Below are 18,828 nucleotides of genomic sequence, written 5' to 3'. Positions count from 1 at the left end.
AACAGGCTCTTCGTGTTTTTCATTCTGCTTTATTGGTTTTCAACAAAGAGACAAAAACATGAAGGTCATTTGTGTAGCGCCAGAACGTGGACGGTGGGAAGCGGACCATTTGAACAACTACTGTCACAGTGAACATCACTCACCTTCTCTCACACCCTCTGTCTGTCTGTCTGTCTGTCTGTCTGTTTAAGCCACAGACAGTCTTACAAAGCAGAGTATACTGGAACAGAGCATAAACGTTAGATAAACCATCAGGGGTACACCGCCTCTATAATAGTTATTATCGGGTGATACACTGGTGTCCTGTCATTAACTGGAGGCTGGGGGCTGTGCTATCTTCCTCCACAATTCACCAGAGATTGGAACCCGAACCGGTTCAAGTTGAGAACCAGTTCCATAATCCTCTGAGCTCATCAATTCCCGACAACTTCTGTTGTCGGGAAACTTGTTTTGAATGTGCAGCGTGTGTGTCCTAATCAGATCTCTCCATGGTGTCAGCCTATACCCAAGAAATGTGTCTTAGCGACAAGTGATGGGTTTGTAACTGGTTATACAATACATTTCATTAAAGAATGAAAATTGTTCTTCTGTCGTTGCACATTGCACATATCGTTCAAGAGACCCCTGCAGACCCGCAATTGCATATGTGGTCTCAAAAAGCATTCACATGTGTGGTTGCAGGTGTTGTGGGTGTGGTTCCATGTACCATGTATGTATGTGTATGTGTGTGTGTGTGTGTGTGTGTGTGTGTCGAGGGGGGACGTAGTTCTTGAGGCTTGCTCATATAAAACCCTTTGCCATGCACAACCCAAACATTGACTAATCATGGACCACAGCAGCTCAACAGGCATGGGTGCCAATGGTTTGTGGTTTTATTTTATAATTTTTTATTTCAAAATAACCGGTATGTCCATCATGCATACACATGAACCTCCTGATTGTTTCTAGATGTCCGGTTCTTGAATATGAGCATATTGAGTATATGAGAGTGTTGGAGAACATCTTTGATAGAGATGCACATCTTCAACTTGGAATATTTGATCATTCTGATTCTGTGTTGTTGTATCATGATATTTCCCTGTCTATGATTTTCCAACTAAAGCAGCAAAACCGAAAAAGGGTAAAACAGCAAAACCGAAAGAGGATAAAGCAGCAAAGCCGAAAGAGGCTTAAGAAAAGGGCAAAGGTGACGTTTGTCTCGATCATGCCTTTCCAACTGTTTTTCTCTGCTATTCCCAGACTGGGATGCTTTGGCGGTAGATTGCAGATTAATGTAGAATTGACTCTAGATAAATGAAATTCAGAAAAATCCCTACAACACACAAGTAAAAATATATTTACCCATATATTGATACGTAAATATTCATCTTTACATTAATTCAAATTGTTTGGACTTCTGAACAACTTGGATAAGAAGACATATAATGTATATATTCATTAAGAACAAATTTATTTTTTTGCTTTTTTTCGTGAAATTACTGTATATACATCCATCAAATATTCGTTTCACTAGGGGATTATCTAAGCTGTGTGTGTGTGTGTGTTTTTAATTGTAGGTGCAAGTCCTTTTCATTGGAGAACGTGATGAAGGGGATAGAGAAGGGGATATCCATGACAAAAGATGTAGTTGATCTGGCGGCGGGCGTAGAGAAGCTATCGGAGCTGTGCAAGGAATGAATTACTAACTTGTATTCCGATAATCTACTCATATGTCCCCATTACTAAGTAACATAAGTATGGAACTTTGATCTACATACTGCGGTGTTCCAAATGGCGGCACTGAATTGTTATAGAGATGAAAATGAAAATCCTTCATAATTTGAAGCTGAATCAACCACAGGCACCGCATTTGTGTTTTTCATTCTGTTTTATTGGTTTTCAACATAGAGACAAAAACATGAAGGTCATTTGTGTAGCGCCAGAACGTGGACGGTGGGAAGCGGACCATTTGAACAACTACTGTCACAGTGAACATCATCACTCATCACTCCTTCTCTCACAACCTTTGTCTGTCTGTCTTAGCCACAGACTAACAGTCTTACAAAACAGGGTATACTGGAACAGAGCATAACTGATAGCGAACCCCGGCAGTGGGGGGGGGGGGAAGCATGCGTTGAAAAACGTTAACATTTATAGGAATTTAAAATAAAACTCAAAATTTGACACACTCCCCCTCTGGCCCAGTATCTTAAACCCACCTTCTCTAACCTGTATCTGGTGTGACATATAGACAATACAACTTTGTATAAACCACGGGAATTCATTCTGAACTAAGGCATCTTATGCTCTGGCGGAATGGCACCAAACAAAATACAAAAAAAAAATTGAACAGGGATGAACACGCCCACGAATGAACTGACTGCTGCGATAGCAACATTTAGCGCAGCTGGACTTCTTTTTGCTTCGTATATATAAAATAAGATCTTCAAAAACCAGAACAGAATTGTGGTTCTTTGTGTTACGGCACGAAGGGGGACAGATAGACAGAGGAACAGACGTCCACCATGTAAACTCAGATATGTTCTTCAGGGCGGCGAGGCGCGCGGGGGGGGGGGGGATGGTTTGGGTTTGGGCGGCACTGATGATGATGACGACTAAGAGGGCGAAATGGGGAACGCGATCTCGTCGGCGGGAGGTGGAGCGCGATCGGCCGTTTAGGTGAAGGTAAGCCCCGCCTCGCTGTAGACCTTGAACACCTTCTCGATGGCGTTGACGTAGGCCGCCGTCCGGAGGTCCAGGCCCAGGTTGTACTTGCTGGCCGTGCGCATGATTTGCTGCAAAAGCATACAAACGTTCAGAAACCCATCACAAAAAACCGCCATGATCAATTGTAAATGGACTGCATTTATATATATATATATATATATAGCGCTTTTATCCAAATAGCTTCACGATATTGCCTGACATTCACACATTCATGCACACATTCACCCATTCACACGCCGTCGGAGTCAACCATGCAAGCCAACATCCAGCTCTTTGGGAGCATTTAGGGTGAGGCAACCTTGCGGCCCCTATTCTAAGATAACATTTCCGTAAAAACCCGTGACTAGTACGGCCCGGCCTGGGCCTGTCGTCGTCGGGTTATCTGAACCTCACCAACGACCACGGACGTCATGTCATTTAGCGCATTTGTCCTTTGAATAGCTAAACTGGTTTAGACTGTGATGTGTTAGGGCTTGGACTCCGAACTTCGTTATTCGAATATAATTAGAATATCAAAAAATAAATCAAAATTCGAACGAATATTAGGCAGCCCTTAATATTCGAAACTGTTACGCGCAGGCCAAGAGGGAGAGAAGTCGGAGAACCCGACGCAGTCTATTCATAATATTGTAATGACCACGGAAGAGACAGTGAATGAAGTATTGATTAGACAGCGATTTATTAGAAACCTAATAAACCGTTGGAACACGCGAGACCGGTAACCATAGCAACGCGGTAAACAAACCTTGCGAAGCCCAATCCAGGTCTTACTGAAGGCATTTAATGGTCCAAATATTATTAATAAATATTATTAATAAATATTTGTTTATTAATATTAATATTCGAATATATTCAAACAAACTTCAAATATGATATTTGGGCAAATATCATATCGCGTGTGTCCTTACCCGGGAAGATCTCTCCATGGTGTAAGCTAGCCCAGAGTGCACGATGTCCTTCTCAGAGGCACCCTACATACCAGAGGAAAGAAATGGGTCTTAGTGGAAAAAAAGAACCTTTAACTAACATACTGGACTGTCCTCTCCCCTTCACACATCACATTGGTCCATGTGAAAGATGCCCATCCCTGGGTCATGTCAAGGGTGACAAATAAGACGGGTGTTTGCAAGGTCACTATGTTAAGGGTGTGCAAACATTTAAGTTGAACAGCGTGCATGTACGTGCTCGTGCTGTTCCGATACTGACAAAGTACTGCGATAGCAACATTCCAAACGGTGCGCTACCACCAGTGTGCGTAATTCGATACCTCGTGAATATAAAAATGGGTCTTCAGAAGGCATCTTGCTGTGCAAGAGCAAAATTAAATGCATATTTGTATTTGTGTGTGTGTGTGTGTGTGTGTGTGTGTGTGTGTGTGTGTGTGTGTGTGTGTGTGTGTGTGTGTGTGTGTGTGTGTGTGTGTGTGTGTGTGTGTGTGTGTGTGTGTGTGTGTGTGTGTGTGTGTGACTCACAGCAACCCTAGCCTGGAAGTCAGCAGTGGGAACCACAGGAATGGGTCCTCCCTGCTTGCCAAACTTCCTCTCCAGACTCTCTTGCACAGACACTGAAGGGAGAGAGCGAGAGTGAAAGTCACAGAGTCAGAGAGAGCGAGAGTGAGCGGTTAAGGGAAAACGAGAAAACATTTTGCAGCAAGAGTTTCAAAAAGGGTCGATGCATCGACTCATGGGCCGCTGTAACAGAGCCTTTTTAAGGCGGGAATGTTGCCATGTTGTTCCGCCTCGCCCTCGGTAGAAAACATACAAACACGGGATGGATGGCATTTTTGTCACGCCTTTAAGCCAGGCGACAAAGCCGAATGGATTTCTGTGTTTGAGGGGTGAACTGGCGCACTGAGGCTAGGGGTGTGACGTTTTGAGGACTTGTCATGTGTGCAACACGCCTCTGGGGATCTAAACCTCTCTGAAGAAGGAGCAGACTACCGTATTTTCCGGACTATACGTCGCTCCCGAGTATTAGTCGCATCAGTCAAAAAATGCTCCATGACGATGAAAAAAACATATATACGTCGCATCGGTGTATAAGTCGCATTTATTTTTAAACATTTAAACAAGAACGTTTAGTCTGGAGAGACTGAATAAAATTGCAATAGCAATATAGGTGTGTCGGTCCCACTCGTAGTTCTGAGAGTATACCGAATTCAGTGACACCGGGATTCCACCGGACGCGTATGCGCCGCGGTCCTAAACCTGAGCGCACGATCGGGAGGTGGAAGTTGCCAGCGGAGGGCTCCAGTTTTCGCCGGCCAAGTCATGCGCTGTGATATGTGTGACAGATGACAGCTATGTTGCACAACATTGCAGCTAAGGCTGGGGTAGCTTTGGTTGAACCGGAGGACATTGAGGACGATGACGACGAGAATATAATTTATTCGGTGGTGCACTAGGCTTGCAGCGTTCAGTTGTAGGCCTAATAAATGACGGTGCCATCTTGCGGCCGAAGATTATGTACGCACAATTTTGGTATATAAGTCGCTTCGAAATATAAGTCGCAGGGCAAGCCAAACTACAAAAAAACCGCGACTTATAGTCCGGAAAATACGGTAGTTGGCAGTGGGACCGATCAGCCGGTCACGAGCTCTTCACCGCCTTTCTGCCTCAAACCGCCCTCTGCTTCCATTTTATTTCTCCTACAACACACTTCTGACCGCACAAATACTACCGTCACGTTACCAATCAGCAACGCTGCTTGCGTTTCAAGAGTGGTATGAATGTGCACGGAAAGCAAAAGCAACATAACAGTCCCCCCGGGCCTTGTTTAGAAAGCAATGTCGCTGCCCACCGTGTATATTATAGGTCCCACTAGACGCTGACACTGTTGTGTTACACGTCACACATCTGAGTCAGGAAGGATAGCCTGCTCTGTAAAAGCAGACATAACGCCGGCTTTATCTGGATCTAGGTCAGAAAGGCTATATTCTATATATAGCTATAGTCATCAACAAATAAAACCACAAACAGTGGTTGTCAAACCATATACCAAACTGTTAGAAAGTATCGCACTTAGCTCCATATGTATTTCTCTTTAGTAAGGATGACGTTCCTCAAAGGAATACTATGGAGGTAACCTGTAACATGTCTTGATTGTAGATTTTAGGCTTTATTATGCCCTGCCTTCGGTGACTTAACTGTTTTGTTTTTATTTATTTACTTTTTTCTATTGTATGTGCTTTATCCTAAAAGAAAAAATGAAAGTAAAAAAAATAAGGATGACGTTCAAGAGCAACCATTAGATACAGGAAGTGCAGGTTTTAGGAACCACACCCTAGGATCCCATCTGTTGGGGATAGGCAAGGAGGCACCACCATCACGGTAAGAGATTTAAATCAATGGGTCATTAGCAGTCGAAACCCTTCAACTCGTCGTCAAACCAGTAGCGCAACAGAAAGGCAGGCTAGACAAGAGAGCCCTTCATAGAAACCAATGTATATTTTCATACCCATCATTCCTCAGTGAAAAAGAAGAACAGGTACATCGCACTGTAAACAGGGCGAGGCAAGTGCGAGTCTTGTAAGGTTTATAATAAATAAACTATAGTAGTTAAATATTTTTCATGATATGTTACTTATAAGGTTTCCCACATTACTAAATATAATTTTTCAACCTGTACTGGCCTCTGCAGAAATACACGTATTCCAAAGCATTATCCACTCATGCAGTTATGAGAATGAATAAGTAACAAAGTAGGAAATACATGCCGCCCCCATAGATATTCTGCTAGAGCATGATAAGACTGCTAGGTTTGAGAAGTACAGTACAAGTACATTTGAACAAAAGCAAAAACAAAACAAGAACAAACAGCAGTGAACATAATGGACCTTAGAACACTGACGACTAACTCATCCGTGTGTGTGTGTGTGTGTATGTATGTGTGCGTCTGTGTGTTTGCGTGTTACAAGGACAGCGCCGCAACACTTACTGAGCAGGTGGTAGTTGGAGTCCCTCTCGTACTTGAAGGTCAGCCTGCCGTAGCTGACGTGGTTCAGGTTCTTCAGCCACTCAAAGTATGACACGGTCACACCGCCGGCGTTCAGGTACATGTCCTGCACGACCAGAGTGAAGCAGAGGTCAGAGCTAGGCCCCAGGTCTGGGATGAGCACATTATGGAGTTCATAGTGGTGTTGGTACTGACGATGCCAGGTAGCCAACATGTAATTAGTGATGAAGATGAAATGTTGTTTGTAATGATGTCATGTAGTTCATAGTGTAGTATGTAATAAGACGTAATGCAGTTCATGGGCTACATTGTAATGATGATGTAATGTAGTTCATAGTGCAGTTGGTTATGATGATCGAATGTAATTTATAGTGCAGTTTGTAATGATGACATATAGTTCATAGTGTAGTTTGTAATGATGTTTTGGACAGTGAAGTTTGTACTGATGATGAAAACTAGTTTCTTAAAGATGTTTCGTAGTTCATCGTGTAGTTTGTAATGATGATGTAATGTAGTTGATGGTTTCGTTTGTAATGAGGATTCTGTGTCCTTACGGGGATGACCATGACATTGTTCTCCAGGAAGATCTTGTCGGCTTCGGGGGTGGTGGGGCCGTTGGCGCCCTCTGCGATAATCTAGGACACACAAACACACACATTGGGATACTTTATTTAGGACCCAAAGTTAAAACACAAAAAAACAGGGGCCAAAATGTCCGGTGCAACAGTTTTCTGATCCTCAATAGAAAAGTAACCATGAAAGCGCACACACACACACACACACACACACACACACACACACACACACACACACACACACACACACACACACACACACACACACACACACACACACACACACACACACACACACACACACACACACACATGTCTAGCATTCCTAGCCTTTCACTGGCCCAAAACAAGGGGAGCCAGTAAAGGTGTCTACACCACATGTAACGGATACACGTGGTGTGCATCCCGTTACATCAAAGTGTGTGCGCTTACCTTGGCCTTGATCCTGGGGGCGTTGTTGCGGGTCAGCTGCTTCTCGCCGGCGGCAGGGATCAGGATGTGACAGTCGGCCTCCAGGATGCTGCCCTCGTACGGCTGGGCCCCGGGGAAGCCCACGATGGTGCCGTTTTGCTGCACACACACACACACACACACACACACACACACACACACACACACACACACACACACACACACACACACACACACACACACACACACACACACACACACACACACACACACACACACACACACACACACACACACACAAACGTAACAGTCAGCATCTCAGTGCATCATTTTGCCCTGAAGCATAAACCGAGACCACATTTACATGTCGGCCCTTTGGGCATGCAAATGATCATGGGTATGTATGAAAATCAGCACGGTGCCATGTGACCACGTTGCTGTGCAAGCGCACCGGGCACACACACGCTCTTGAGGTAGTGTGGGCTCTGAGGTACATATGTCAATACACAGGGTGCACATGAGACATGAGTCAATGCACATAGCCTCCGGGGGAATGTTAATCAACATTCAACGCCGCACATCACTGTCATTGTGGGTCCTCTTGAGGTGATGTGGGGTGATGTGTGAGTGAGTTACCAGTTTGTAGTCCTCCAGCTGCTTGGGGTCGATGCCCTCGGGGTTGTAGATGGAGCCGTCGATCTCGCCCACGCCCACGCACTTGGCCCCGAAGCGGTGCAGGTACCTCATGGAGTGGAGGCCCACGTTACCGAAGCCCTGGGTTCAAGGGTCAAACAGTCGTGGGGGTTATTGATTGCAGGACTGATGGCGAGGTCGGGTGAAATTGGCACCGTTATGGTCACTCGAGTGTGACTATTTGATCAGCGTATCACCATGGTCCGTGGCGTGATGCAGCACGTCATTGACCGATGGTAATTCGCAGTTTTTGACCCGTTCAGTAAATGGGCGAGGAAGTGGTTGAGTGTAGCAGAGGGGAAGGCTGCCCACCATGTCAGATCAACTGGAGACATGTACTTTGAGTGCCCTCGTGTGGTCCGATTAGGAAACTACATGTGCAGTGACGCAGGGTTTCATACATCAACGTCACCCCTGACTTCCACCGGTTAGTCGTCCTTTCAAGGACGAGTGTGAGTTAGATCAAACTGGGTGAAAGTAATGGGACTGTTCACAAACTATTTGATTTTCATCCCCCTAAAATAACGCCTTTATTGGTCCTAATGGAGTTTTACGTTGATCTGTGGTTTTATTTTGATGGTACGGATCTCTCAAAGAGTCTTCTTTGTTTGTCAGAACACTCACTCAATCGCTAAAGAAATCCAGCCTAAAAGTCAGATAATCTCCACGCACACACACACACACACACACACACACACTTTGAACCTTGCCCCCATGAAACAGCACAAGCAGCTGTCTGAGGCAACCAATCTAGTTTGCTGACTCCACCCCCACCCTCTGACACACCCCTGTCCCACCCAATAGGCCTGCACGTCATCTACACCCAACCCCTCTCACATCTCGTATGTTCTCCGAAAGTGAGTTAGTGAGCGAGTGAATACCAGATGTCCTCGATACAGTCAAGCTAAGCTTGTTGACGGTTTGTAAGGATCTGGTTCTTTAAGAAGGTTAGACGGCGTACAGACACTGTAGTGACCGGTCGTAAGGGTCTGGGATAAATATAGAACGCTTTCCCAGAAAAAGGAGACCACTGCCCCAGGGGAGAAGGGGGCTGGAGCCTGGGACACGTGCCTTGCCTTGCAGTGTGTGCCTTGCCTTGCCGTGTGTGCCTTGCCTTGCGCGCGCGCGCGCGTGCGTGCGTGCGTGTGTGTGTGTGTAGGGATCCCAATGTGAGAAGACAAAAAAATAACTGTTCTGCCATTTTGTATAACACACACACACACACACACACACACACACACACACACACACACACACACACACACACACACACACACACACACACACACACACACACACACACACACACACACACACACACACACACACACACACACACACACACACACGATGAGTCATTGTCCTTGCGAGGTTGCCATCTTGTCTCGCTGACTCAAGATCCTGCAGAGGTGGAGTGGAACTCCCCTCAAACTCCAGGTCGACGCCAGTCTGCATGTATACACCAGTGCCCTGAATGCCCTGTGGGAGACAGTGTCTCCTACCTTGCAATGTGTGTTGGCGTGCGTCTGCGTGAACATGCAATGTGCGCGTGTCCTTGAGCTGGGCACGTTTTTAAATGTCCGTGTCCCCTTAAGGCTGACCTCTCCGGTTGGACGGAAACGTGCTGGTCGTCAGCAGGTTTCTCGGCGGCTCGTCTGTCATAAAGTCTGCAGAGCGGGTTTGTGTTACACCTCATCTCAACAACCAGTGTGTCCTGGCCTGAGTTTCTGTGTCTGTGTTTTTTTTCCTTACATATGATTATGAGTGTGGATCTTCACACGTGTGTGAATCTTCGCGCGCTTGTGTGTATCTTTGCGTGTGTGCTTGTGCAAACTGCGTGCGTGCTCAGTTCTAAGAGGTAGTTTGTACCTTTGATTATAGCCTAGAGGAAAGCCTCGAGATAAAGGCTTCCTTACCAAATGTGTTATTAATGAGCAAAAGGTGCCAGCCATAACACAGCTAGGCTATAGTTGCCAGCTGCTGATTTTTATCTTCGGCAGCCTGGGTCATGTTCCTAAGCTAGCAGTGAGGGGGCACCAGCATGACAGGTATGTTCAAAGAAGAACACCAAGCAGCGATCTAAAAACTGCTCAATGTGGAAATCGTGCGTTTGTTTGCGGGAAACCCTCTGCGCGTTGAATTGTCCATACAACTGATATTGTATTGTGATTAAATTGTTATTCGATTTGTCTGCATCTTCTCATATGCATGTCCTGTATCTTCTAGTATCGATGTGGACATCAATACAATCATTTGATTGCGTGAATGCATGCGTGTGTGTGTGTGTGAGTGAGGGAGTGAGGGAGTGTGTGTCTCGTTTACCTGGACAATGAAGGTCTTGTCCTGGAAGCCCGGGGTCAGGCCGACCATGCTCATGTATGACGCTTCCTGGATGAAGTTCTCGATGCCGTGGAACACACCACGACCGGTGGCTGAGATGCGCCCGTGGATGCCTCCCTGGCTGATGGGCTTACCGGTCACACAGGCGTGGGCATTGATGTCCTGCGAAGGTGGGGGAAGAGAGAGAGAGAGGGAGAGAGGCAGAGAGAGAGAGAGAGAGAGACAGAGAGACAGAGAGACAGAGAGACAGAAACACACTTAGAAGGGAGTACGATTTCCCTTGTGCATTATGGGGCTGGGGTTCATGGTGCAATTCCTTCAATGACTTGAGGATTAGACGACATAAGAACTGGGACAGCTACCCCCCCCCGGGTGCCCTTTGCTGAAGAATATTCCCGGTACGGAAATGTATACAGGGCAGGCCCCTTGTGTGAGAAGGGGGAGGGAAGGAGGGCGGATGTGATGGGTGAGGTGGGTTGAGTGTGACGAAGACGAGTTGTTTACTTTGGTGACATTTTTCCCTTGCAAAACCCGCTTTACAAGAAATTCTGTGCAGGTGCCCAATCTCTTCTCACTTGACTATTAGAACATATACATGGCTCCTGGGCAAATACTGTTCAGACCGCAGGCAAACAAAAGCATGTTTGCGGCTAACTTTGATGAGCCCATGCTTGACGAAATAATCTGGTGAAGTTTGCGACATAGCAATGAACCGTGTCTGCCAAGTACTCATTTGTCAAACACTGAACAAAGCAAAAGGGGTTTAGTGAGTTTGGCCTTTGCACCGGTGCATGGGTAAAAAAATAAGGTGTGTGTGCACGTGTCTGGGTGGCTGCACGACTCACGGTATGTGCAATAGTGTTAGCGTAGGTGTCGGCGATCCAGGACATCTCCCTCTCTCCGGTGCTCATGTCCGGGGCGGGGACGTCGATGCCAGGCCCTGGGGAGAGCAGCAAGGGCAGGCGTTCAGACCAACAACCATGAAAGTAACCGCTATGCTCACTATTCTTACAGACGTATCAACAGGGGGAGAAGGCAGTGTATGGGAAATGAGGCGTGAAGTCTGGAACTGTAATCTGAACAGGACATGGAGGGGCCATAGTGTGTGTGTGTGTGTGTGTGTGTGTGTGTGTGTGTGTGTGTGTGTGTGTGTGTGTGTGTGTGTGTGTGTGTGTGTGTGTGTGTGTGTGTGTGTGTGTGTGTGTGTGTGTGTGTGTGTGTGTGTGTGTGTGTGTGTGTGTGTGCCCGCCCGGTCTGAAAATAAGAGGTGGTAACATAACTTTCTAAATAAAGAGCATTCTAACCAGACCAATGGTTACACTCAATGTAGACAAAGCCACGTGCTACACACATTCAGGCTAAGAATAAGTCAGTGAAGTTGCCAATGTGTGGGACCTACAGAGGCTGTAAACTGAAGACCCTCGCATGCAACCGTGACAACCAACCACCATAGAACACACACATGCAATCACTCCATACATGTTTGGGTTTGACACATGACCGCCAGCAGCCCATATAAGGAGATGCATGCATGTACAGGTATGTGTGTGTGTGTGTGTGTCAGCCAGTACAGATTTACACATGGACCTCACCGATGAACCCCTTCTTGGCCAACTCGATGGTGAACCTCCTTGTGATCTTCTCCAGCTCGTTGTCCTAACAGAGAACAGACATCAATCACACACATGTAACAACAAATCCCCTAAATACAATCGGGATTAACGGTGCCAGGATTGAAGGACAATCCTGCCTAGAGCATTACAATGCCCCTTCATTCTGAATTATTGTCAGGTTGAAAGGGATTTCCTTTGATTGTGAAAAAGAGGGTGCATGTGTTACTGGCTGTGCCACGGCGTCCGTTTGTGGCCAACATGTCTACAGATTAGTGGGTGATCTTCAACACACGGTGCAGATTCTTTGTGAAACTCTTAGCTGCATACAACTGGTGCCGTTCTTTCAGTTTCTGCTAGAAGGAGAGTCTAAACAAACCCGCCTTTTACATTTTTTCCCTCTCGAAGTCCAAAGGTCTGAGTCACTGTTTGTTGACCAGAACACTTAGGAAACCAATGGGAAATACCAGCGATGAGGCGAAAAGGGCTTGCAGCTCCTCTTTAATCATGTGCAAGCGGTTATCCATGGGCAAACATTCTCCTATCTAGTGGCCTTGGAAATCAAGCGCCATTCTGGAGACATAAAGAAGTAATTATCTGCTTCAGCTGACAAAAATAACCAGGCCCCTCTGCCTGCAACAGGCACTCCCCCCTAGCCCGTTTGTCCCTTTTGCTCACATTCCCTTCGTCAGTCCCTACTTTTTGTCGGCTCCTTTCCATCAAAACAGTGGAAAGGGATACGCACCACTAAGCTACTCTAGTGTACTTGTAGTGCCTGCGTTACTCGTCCCGGTACATGTGTGGGAGGGAAATGGAAACTGCGTGCGAGGGGAGGTTAGGGCTTGCACTGTAACTCTCTGTAAAGCAGTAAGCCAGAGTACACAGACTCCAGCCACACAGCACTGATTCCTATTGGACGTTGGCAAACCAGTGTGCCGCAGAATAACAAACAATCTGCCCGAACACTAATCCTCTTCGAGCAGTTTGTAACTCACACACAATTGCTTCCACGTGCATGAAACAAGACCACATGTACTAGTTATGACAATGACTTGAATCTCTGCAACAGAGATAAACACAAAGACTCTCTGCATGAGAGTGTGTGCAGGCGGATTAGACTTACAGAGTAATTCTTGACGTTGATCTTGACTCCAGCTTTGGCTCCGCCGAATGGCACATCTGGAAAGCGGGAAGAGGTTACCATGCCGATTACAAACAACCAAGTGTTTGAGACGAGACTAAATGCAAGCTATATTACAATATCCAGACGCTCTCTATAAGTTAATATCAACAGTATATCATTATGTTGCCCAGACAGCTTTACAATGGACAGTACAGTTCTAGTCATACGAATGTCGATACTCATAACGGGACCATGGAAAGGATCGCCACTAGAGTTCTCTGTTGGGAATAAAATCGGCGCTCCTCTCTTACCAACCACGGCGCACTTGTAGGTCATGAGAGAGGCCAGGGCCTTCACCTCGTCTACAGACACATCAGGGCTGTATCGGATACCTGGAAGACACAGAGACAGCCAGGGGTCAGTCAGAGAAAGGGATTCTAGAATCACCACGTCATGTGACTATAGGTGCACTTTGGTGGAGAAGAACGTGTTAAGGTTTACAATTTCAGGTGCAAATATTTGAAAATACTATAAAAAAAAAATACGAGACGTATCTAAGCTAGCTATAAAGACATTGTTCAAGTGGTCGAAGACTTTAGTAGCCCTCTTCCCGAAGACCGTTTTTGCAGATTTACATTAAACATTAACTCAACGTTCAAAGGCTGCAGTTAGGAGAGAGAGGACTGCAGCCTTGTAAACTCAATAACCGACGACAAGGGGAACGATACAACTGAATTACAAGTCAGGGAGGGTGATGGAACAGAGGAGACGACGAATCAGAGGGCTCTGGTGCCACGGTACGCATGACCACATGTATACGTGTCAAAGGTCACTGATTTATTGCCACCATTGAAGGTCACGTGGTGTGGGGGTCGCTGGAGGAGGATCTAAGCCCTGAAACACAACCCTGGGGTCAATGGTTCTCAATATGGGAAGCTAGCGGTCGGCTGCTGCAGTCACCTTGGCGACAGCCCATTGCTTAGTGCGGCTGACTGAATTATATTAAATCCAGAACCAGATGGGCAGCCTCTGTGACAGTCCTCCTACCCACTCAGTGGCAGAATTTCATTATGTGTGAGCTAGATGTCATGAAGCCATTTCCAATAGAGTTAAGCCTGTGGGCATGCACTGCATAGAAGACTGCAGCTTGACAGAGAAAACGAAAAAGAAAAAACACCCAAAGACTTGTTTTCCCCAAGTGAAGGTATGTGCACTGAATGCGTATGGGGGCCTCCTCTGTGATTGGCCGACTTTGAAGGAGCCAGGGGGGGGGAAGAAATCGGGACACGCCTCTTTTCTGTTTGTACAGCAACTAAGAAAGCCTTAATGACATCATCTGTCTGCACATATGACATCAGTCAGCTCCGCACAATCCATTCCTTCGCGTAAGTCAACAGTGCAGCCTCAAGTAACACATAAAACACCCACACACCTCCTAGAGTACACACATGAAAAGCCCCTCCCACTGAAGTGGAATACAGGGCGGCCGCCAATCAGGCCGTTTCATTCATCCTCGCCCTCCACTGGTTTAACCAGAGTGAACCCAAAGCCACTTAATAGCATTACAGGAGGTAGTGTGTAATGTATGCAATAGGCTTTTCCTAATCCACACAGGAGTACGCACACACTAAACAACCCAGCAGTCTCAGGGAGCAGACCGGGGAAGAGTCAGTGCATCCAAAGGATGTGAGGAAGTTACACAAATACGAAAGAGCAGAGTCTGCATTTCCAGTGAGGTCAGTCCCGAGTTGAATTGAACAACAAGAGGTTGTTTGAGGGGAGATTTCAGACATGACAAAACGAAAGAGCACTTATAAAAAATATACAACACAAGGGGCCAATATCAGGGCCTTAAATGGTGAACAAGGTTCAGTGGTACTCCATAAAAATCGATAGTGGCAGTTACACCTCGAAAAACCAAATTGGCAGAAGTACCAACACTGTCATAACGAAACCTCTGTGAGTTCCTATTTTGCTATAGCGGTTCCTGCTACGTCTCCGTAGCCTAATGAGATCCAGAAGGGTTCGCATGAGTTTACAACAGAAGGGCTGGCCCGAAGGGGGAGGATTAAACTGCAGACCAAACTCAAACTTTCCACTTCTACCCCATGGGCGTGATGGCCTGTGTGGCCGGCCACACACACACACACACAACTTGGTCGAGGGGCTGTACTTCTTAAAACAGGAGACAAACGCACACACACAGTGTTAAAAGTTACATAAAGAGGAGGATACATAGCCTTTGCACTTTGTTACCTCACCGAAGAAGCACAGTGTAAAGGTATATGATCCACGTCAATGATTAAACTTTGAAAATTAAGAACTGTTCTGTAACACTCTGCTTTTTGTACAGGAAGTAATGAGTCTTTTCTTTGGGGGGGGGGGGTATTTAGGACTACTTAATAAATAATAAAGGCAACCTGTTTGAAAGCTGTGGCGGTATTTAGCTACACTTCAACAGTACATCAACGGTCCAAGGACATTTCAAAAAGCGAAATACTATCAAGCTTATGTTACCAACAGCAAACATACCTCACTGGAATAGGCCTGTGTCTACCTCGAACTAAACTGAGAAAGTGTAACTGAAACATTTGGCAAACCAGCCCAGTGTCAAATTAACGTCATTCATTCAAACAAGTCCAGAATGCAGAATGACACAAACGTCTTTCTCGAACTGAGAATATCTTGGGTCCCTCCTGTCTCTTCTTATTACAGGACCCTCCCCCACGTCCAAACAGCTGACAAATAGTATTGCCCCACACACAACCACCCCTTCCCCTTCCAATCACCCAGAGTGCAATGCTGCAATCTCTAATAATGTCCCTCCTTGAACCTTGAACTGCAGAAACAAAAATCCCTTCCAAGTACATTGAACACTGTTCAAAACGTAGAATACGAGTCAGTTCACCTCAACCTCGTGTATGACATGGTGCTTGTCCGATGCTTCTAATGTAATGCATCAGCTGTCAACCAAAGTTGGCATCAACAGCTAATCAGCAATGACGGCAGCATGTTTTTCGTGGATCACATGCAGCAACCAGGAACGCCAGCCTACCAGATAATGCCCATTCAACAACAGCATTATGCACTCTCTCCACAATCCCACGCATGATTCATCAGTAGGCAGATACATTAATATCATAATTAGCCTGGGTGCATACAAATGTATGGTCAAAATATGCCACAGTCAAATTGAAGACGTTCAAAATGTCATTTCATTCGACAAACTCGACTTTCACTAAATCGTATAAAAGGGTATAAAGGGTGGGGGGGCTGTGTGTATATGGGTGGGGGGAGGTTCATCAACATTTTGCTAATAGCTTAGCAGATAGCCAAGCAGCTGAAGTGCAGTTCAGCTACAGGTGTAGAGGAAGGTCACTCGACAATGTGACCCTTCAAAACATGTAGGGTGACATGAGAGGGCATGGGGAAACCAGTTTGGGCATTTGCATAGATAACGGAATAAATGCACATAGCCAAAGGGTCGGAAGGCTTGCGTTCACCACAGACTCCCCGGCTTGTTTATAGTGCTAACTGCTTATAAACATTGCCCGCCTAAAGCTATTGTCAATGGACCGGCGGTTCTTACCCCCTTTGCAAGGTGTCCTGTGCTGGCTGTGCTGGGCCCGGTAGCCCTCCACCACCTCCCACTCTCCGTTGTCCCTCTTGATGGGGAAAGACACGCTGAGGACGTGGTTACAGGGCTTGATGATGCGCAGGATTCCCCGCACACGGTTTCTCTTCTGCTCGGGGGTTTCCCGGGTCTTCAGGTCTTCGATCAGCTTGTCTTCGACGATGGAAGCGCCGCGGTCGAAGAAGCCCTCGACCATCCTGAAGAAATTGGGATCGTCTGGCACGTCCGCGGCGTTGGCATAGTTGCGGACCCGCATAAGAGACGAGGTAGCGGGCAGAGCAGAGTCCACGCACCCCGAGGCCAGAGCACTCCCCGCGGAGCGGGTGAGGAGCTCACCGAAATACCTGTACATGTTTGAGGGCTAACTAGCTATACGCGTAAACTAAAAAAGGGTATAAACGAAACAAAACAACATACACTATGGGATGGCAACTGGGGGTAGGGTGGGTAAAATGCCACAGTAGCTCCTCACCGTGGCACGTCCTCTGGCAGAGTAGAGAATGACATGCTGTGTCTGCTTGCTTTAAAAGGCAGCACGACCCAAGCAGTGGTGGGCTTCGTGGGGATGGACGACGCGGTGTAGGAGGGTCACAGATGTGCGCGCTACCGCCGAAAGCCACCACTAGAGTGCGCTGCGCTCCTGAGTCTGCTGCGCCACCACACATTACCAAGAATGAGAAGAATTATTTCTTCTCATTTAAATCATTGTATTGAGAAGAATTTAAATCATTATTTCAATATCACTGATAAAGGTACCGACCACAAGTGTAAAGGAGAGTATTTTAATTGTATTTTTTATATCTAGGATAATAGGAACATACTTTTTTTCTGCTGACGGTAGAAACCACAAGTGTAAAGGAAAGTATTTATATTGCTATGCATGTTTAATATCTAGGATAAATAGGAACATACTTTCTTGCGACATGTCGGCTTTGCAGTTGTGGCTATTCATTAGCACAGGTTATGTACTTTGTTTCTTTTGTCTCCTAACGGTTTCCTATCTTTGCTGGCATCAGCATGATCATATAATAGATCCGCCAGAGACAGGGGTTGAGACAGTTGTAGCAGTGGTAACACATTTTATGGCTATGGTATTACCTGTATTTCTAGCAATTGATTTATAAAATAATAATTTACAATGAGTGCTCAAGTGTGGACTTACTTGGAAGATGGCCACAAAGACACTTCTTGTGACAGACAAGATTATAATACAGAGACACTGTAACTTGTTACACAGTAACACAGTAATTTCAAGTTGGATTTTCTGCACTTTGGTTACCGCCTTCATTTGGTATTTATTGACAACCCTGTGTGTGTGTGTGTGTGTGTGTGTGTGTGTGTGTGTGTGTGTATGTGTGTGTGTGTGTGTGTGTGTGTGTGTGTGTGTGTGTGTGCTATTGCATGTGCACTGTGTGTGTGTGTGCATGTTTTCGCGTGTGTGTGTGCACTTGTGTGTGCGTGTCTGCAGTTATCTGCGACCCAGTGACCATGTGTGAGGTGTCTTGGGCTTAGAGGGTGAGAGAGTTCAGGCAGGCTGGTTCTAGGTGACAGGTTCTTGCTGTAGCGAGAACACTAGGCAGTGACCCGTGGGTCTGTGCCTGTCCCTGATACAACCATCCATACATCGCAATGACAAAAGCAGCCTGTGTACTCATCAGCCAATGAGTGGAGCCACCCAACGCCCTCTGCAACCTTGTCTGCAAACTAAAGGCCAAGGTAGTATAATCACAGCGAGTGGAACGTATTGCCCACAGGAGATGAAACATATGTAGGCTACATATG

The 18,828-nt window shown here is 46.2% G+C and overlaps 1 protein-coding gene across 1 annotated transcript; it reads right to left on the bottom strand.

Annotated features, from left to right (window-relative positions):
- Positions 1–1,836: 1,836 nt before the first annotated feature.
- Positions 1,837–17,583, bottom strand: glud1b (glutamate dehydrogenase 1b). Its single transcript, XM_056577023.1, has 13 exons — positions 17,002–17,583; positions 13,724–13,804; positions 13,413–13,468; positions 12,272–12,335; positions 11,525–11,619; positions 10,662–10,841; positions 8,283–8,420; positions 7,668–7,805; positions 7,215–7,295; positions 6,643–6,766; positions 4,179–4,270; positions 3,615–3,677; positions 1,837–2,774 (listed from the first exon to the last, which is right to left on the bottom strand). Exons 1-13 carry the CDS (start codon positions 17,396–17,398, stop codon positions 2,655–2,657), a joined length of 1,629 nt encoding a protein of 542 aa, XP_056432998.1. The 5' UTR covers positions 17,399–17,583; the 3' UTR covers positions 1,837–2,654.
- Positions 17,584–18,828: the final 1,245 nt, after the last annotated feature.

This window comes from Gadus chalcogrammus, chromosome 18 (genome assembly GCF_026213295.1).
Source record: "Gadus chalcogrammus isolate NIFS_2021 chromosome 18, NIFS_Gcha_1.0, whole genome shotgun sequence".
NCBI lineage: Eukaryota > Metazoa > Chordata > Actinopteri > Gadiformes > Gadidae > Gadus > Gadus chalcogrammus.
The sequence above is the reverse complement of the archived record's forward strand: the minus strand, read 5'-3'. Positions and strand labels throughout refer to the sequence as shown.

Excerpts from the sequence above, each read along its gene's own strand:
- glud1b (XM_056577023.1), bottom strand. The coding sequence starts at position 17,398 with ATGTACAGGTATTTCGGTGAGCTCCTCACCCGCTCCGCGGGGAGTGCT. Across the intron at positions 11,620-12,271 it reads GGCCAAGAAGGGGTTCATCG|GGCCTGGCATCGACGTCCCC; the intron begins GTGAGGTCCATG and ends TGCTCTCCCCAG. Across the intron at positions 10,842-11,524 it reads CTAACACTATTGCACATACC|GACATCAATGCCCACGCCTG; the intron begins GTGAGTCGTGCA and ends CCACCTTCGCAG.